The following is a 3,504-nucleotide window of genomic DNA, read 5'->3' as shown; positions in this document are numbered from 1 at the left end:
GGAAGTAGTGCTCTCACACATCCATGAACTACCTTCTAGGAATGGGTCTTTCCTGAAGAATTGCTATCTTCAGCTTCATTATCCTCATGTGTGTTCTAGACCAATAGTCAGAAGCTCCTTTAGAAGTTGGATGAAGTTTCCTTCTCAGATATTGCTTTTTAGATGAGAGTAGGGGATGGGTGTGAGGGCCAGTAAGTCATAGGGCAATTTTTAAGTATAATCCAATTTACATAGTCATTCAAAATCCAGAACTTATATTTTTAAATATAAATGCACAGAAAAAGGTCTAGAAGTATGCCTATCAAACTGAACACATTGCTAAAGGGACAGGTGTGTGGAAGTATGGAGATATGAAGATTTTCATCATTTTGTACTCTACTCTTTTACAATGAAAATTTATTCATTGTAAAGTGTATTTAAAAAGCATGTAGAGAAAATAGCATATTATTCATCTCAGTGTAGCTAAGCAAGCCTTGGTTATTGAAAATTCTGTGTGTATGACATTTAGACCAAAACAAAAAATATTTAATTTTAAATATTTTATTTTAAAATATGAATATCTTCTTCAGACACTATGAAAAACCTACATATAAAGATCTCATTTATTTGGTTAATTGTTGTCCCAGGCTCAAGATAAAACAGTAAGTGGAAGGATCTTCCTTATTCACTCTTAGAAGAGGAATAAAGATGAGTGGGCAGCATTACATTTCCCTGCAGCTAATGAGTCTTTCCTAGAAGGTGGAGGATTTTTTTCCCCTTTAGTTGAACTTCTGTTTCTTAGAATTGCAGATAATGCAGCAATAACTTATCGGAATTGGAGTATGTTCCACTAGGACTCATCATGAGCTAGACAAGCCTTCACCTACTCATAGGGAAGTTTATTTCCCCCTTGTCATCCTGCTTCTAATTCATTGCTATTACATATGAATCATTTAGTTAAATCTTACCTTGTGTAACTTCTAGAGGGAACATGGCCCAGAGATATCATGGTGAGTCCAAATAAATGGGTTGTAGTAGTTGGCATTCTCCTTTTGTTTTGGCTGCCTAGTATCTCAAACTTTTTACTGGCTTGGAAAATCATAATATTAGGAGGCTTGGAGCTTATCTTTCATAGTTGGATTTTTTATTGCCAGGTATTAGCTCTTCTAGCCTCTTTTGCAGGTACAGCACAGGGAGGTACTCTTGGTTCCACCAAGGAGATACAGCTACCCCCGATTTTGATTTAGAGGCTAGTGATGCAAGAAGAGAAGTGGGTTGGTTCCTCTACTAAAATCTTAGAAGGTGCTGAAACCCAGGTCTGGGTAAGGAATACTTAATGATTTGGCATGTGTGAATTGTGCATGTCTTTCTATGTATCCTCTTCAAAATTGGACTAAGAATTTTCTGTTAGAAGCGACCATATTATTCCCCATTTTCATTTGCTGCACACCCTGAACACTTTACCAATGCTTGGTAGTAAACACAAGTGAAAAAACACTACTCTTTCAGCGACAGATACTGGATTCTCAATCTTATAAATAAAGCAATTGAAATTTTGTTAGTGCAGTGAGTAGATGCTATATTTCATTATAGAAAGATCTGTAATTGGAAAGAAAAAATAGTGATACATTTGAAACACAAAAAATAATATTAGGATAAAAGCCAAGATACAAGATGGTAGCTTGAGTCTTAGCTTTGTACATATCAACCTGATTACATCAGCTTTCAGACTTCAAAAAAATGACCAAAACAGAGAGATGACTCATTGATGAATGAAAACTCTACAGAACTTTCCACGGTAGACCTTTATGATTGTGGGTATTTTCTTTCAAGACAGGATGAGGGTTCTTTGTGTGTAACGAGTCACACTTTCATGAGAGTAAGGGATCAAATACTCAGACATGCTCAGAAGATAGTTTTATTCTCTCAATGAGAGAAATTTGGTATTCCTGAGAGAATGATAGGAAATTTTATATCATTTCTCTGTATTTTTAGAAATTTCTTTTGATGATGCTCCCAGGACTTTCTTGAGTGCATCTTTCATATCTTTGTTTCGAAGGCTGTAGATCAGAGGATTAAAGAAAGGGGTTGCCATGCAGTAAAACAAGGTCACAAATTTCTGTGTCCCAGGATGGCTCCTGGATCCTGGACTCACATACATCACCATGACTGAGCCATAGAACAAGGAAACCACCAAGAAATGTGAAGCACATGTAGAAAAAGCTTTGTTCCTACCTGAGCCAGCTGGGACCCGAAGTACGGCTCGCAAAACTAAGGTATAGGATCCAAGGATGTAGAGAAAAGTGATGAAGATGATAAGGGAGCTTACGGTAGCACAAGTTAGAGTAGTTTTGGGAACTGGAGCACAGGACAGAGCCAGCAGTGGTCCCAGGTCACAGAAAAAATGGTCAATGATATTAGGGCCACAGAAGGGCACCTGGGACATAAGAATTGCAGGTATCAGTATGGATAGAAAGCCACCTACCCAGCAGAAAACCACTAATCGGGCACATAGATGGTGAGTCATGATGGTGGGGTAATGTAGAGGTCGACAGATAGCAAGGAACCGATCATAGGACATCGCAGACAGAAAGTAGCCCTCAGCGGCACACATGGAGAAGAAGAAATAGAACTGGAGCAGGCAGCCGGCGTAGGAGATGCTCTTGGTCTGGGAGATGATGTTGGCCAACATCTTGGGCACATCAGAACTGACATAGCAGATCTCCAGCAAAGAGAAGTTGGCCAGCAGGATGTACATGGGCGTGTGGAGTTTCCGGCTTGACGCCACGGCGCAGATGATGGATGTGTTCCCCATGAGAGTCAGAAGGTAGATGATTGAGAAGATGACAAAGAGCAGGACCTGGAGCTCCCTGCGGCAGGGGAAGCCCAGGAGAATGAACTCACTCACAGACCCAGAGATATTGTTGGCTCCTGAGATACTCATTCTCCTATTCTATGAAGGGAGTGAGCAAGAAGTATCAGTATATTAATCATTTTCCCTCTATTTTAAGGTTATTTTTATTTCTTCTGATTCCTGTAGCTCCTTCAATACACTTCTGTGAAAAGGCCCTATGTGCTTCTCAATTCAGTAACTCCCTTCCCAGGATCTGGCTTAGCCCAATGAGATCAGGGTTCTGGGAGAGCCTGGCATGCTCCCACGGCCCCCACTCAACCAGCCTTCATTTTCAGAGTATAGATTTCACTAACATTGGGTAACATCGTGTCCAGATTGTTTTCTCCATTTGCATTTAAATTAATTCTTTTTTTGGCACATAGTTTCATAAAATACACACTCATATATTTATATACCTGATTTCTTCTTGCTGAAAAGAAAATTTTGTACAAAAAAAAAAAAGAAAATTTTGTACAGTATTTTGGGAGATTTTAAGAAAAATCAAAACTTAAATATAACCTGAAATCGAACTAAGTCAAAGAGCATCATACTATGTCGTTGGTAACAATATTGTCAGGAGATCTGTCCTGAGTAACTCTGGCTACTGAGGCCAGGCGCTGAAGACGCTGCTG

At 39.3% G+C, this 3,504-nt stretch overlaps 1 protein-coding gene across 1 annotated transcript; it reads right to left on the bottom strand.

Moving 5' to 3' along the window:
• Positions 1 to 1,954: 1,954 nt before the first annotated feature.
• Positions 1,955 to 2,923, bottom strand: LOC112654282 (olfactory receptor 11H6-like). The gene has a single exon (XM_025438671.1). The coding sequence runs from the start codon at positions 2,921 to 2,923 to the stop codon at positions 1,955 to 1,957; it is 969 nt and encodes a 322-aa protein (XP_025294456.1).
• Between the last annotated feature and the right edge of the window lie 581 nt (positions 2,924 to 3,504).

Source organism: Canis lupus, chromosome 15 (assembly GCF_003254725.2).
Source record: "Canis lupus dingo isolate Sandy chromosome 15, ASM325472v2, whole genome shotgun sequence".
In the NCBI taxonomy this organism is placed as follows: Eukaryota; Metazoa; Chordata; class Mammalia; order Carnivora; family Canidae; genus Canis; species Canis lupus.
This window is presented reverse-complemented; position numbering and strand designations above follow the sequence as displayed.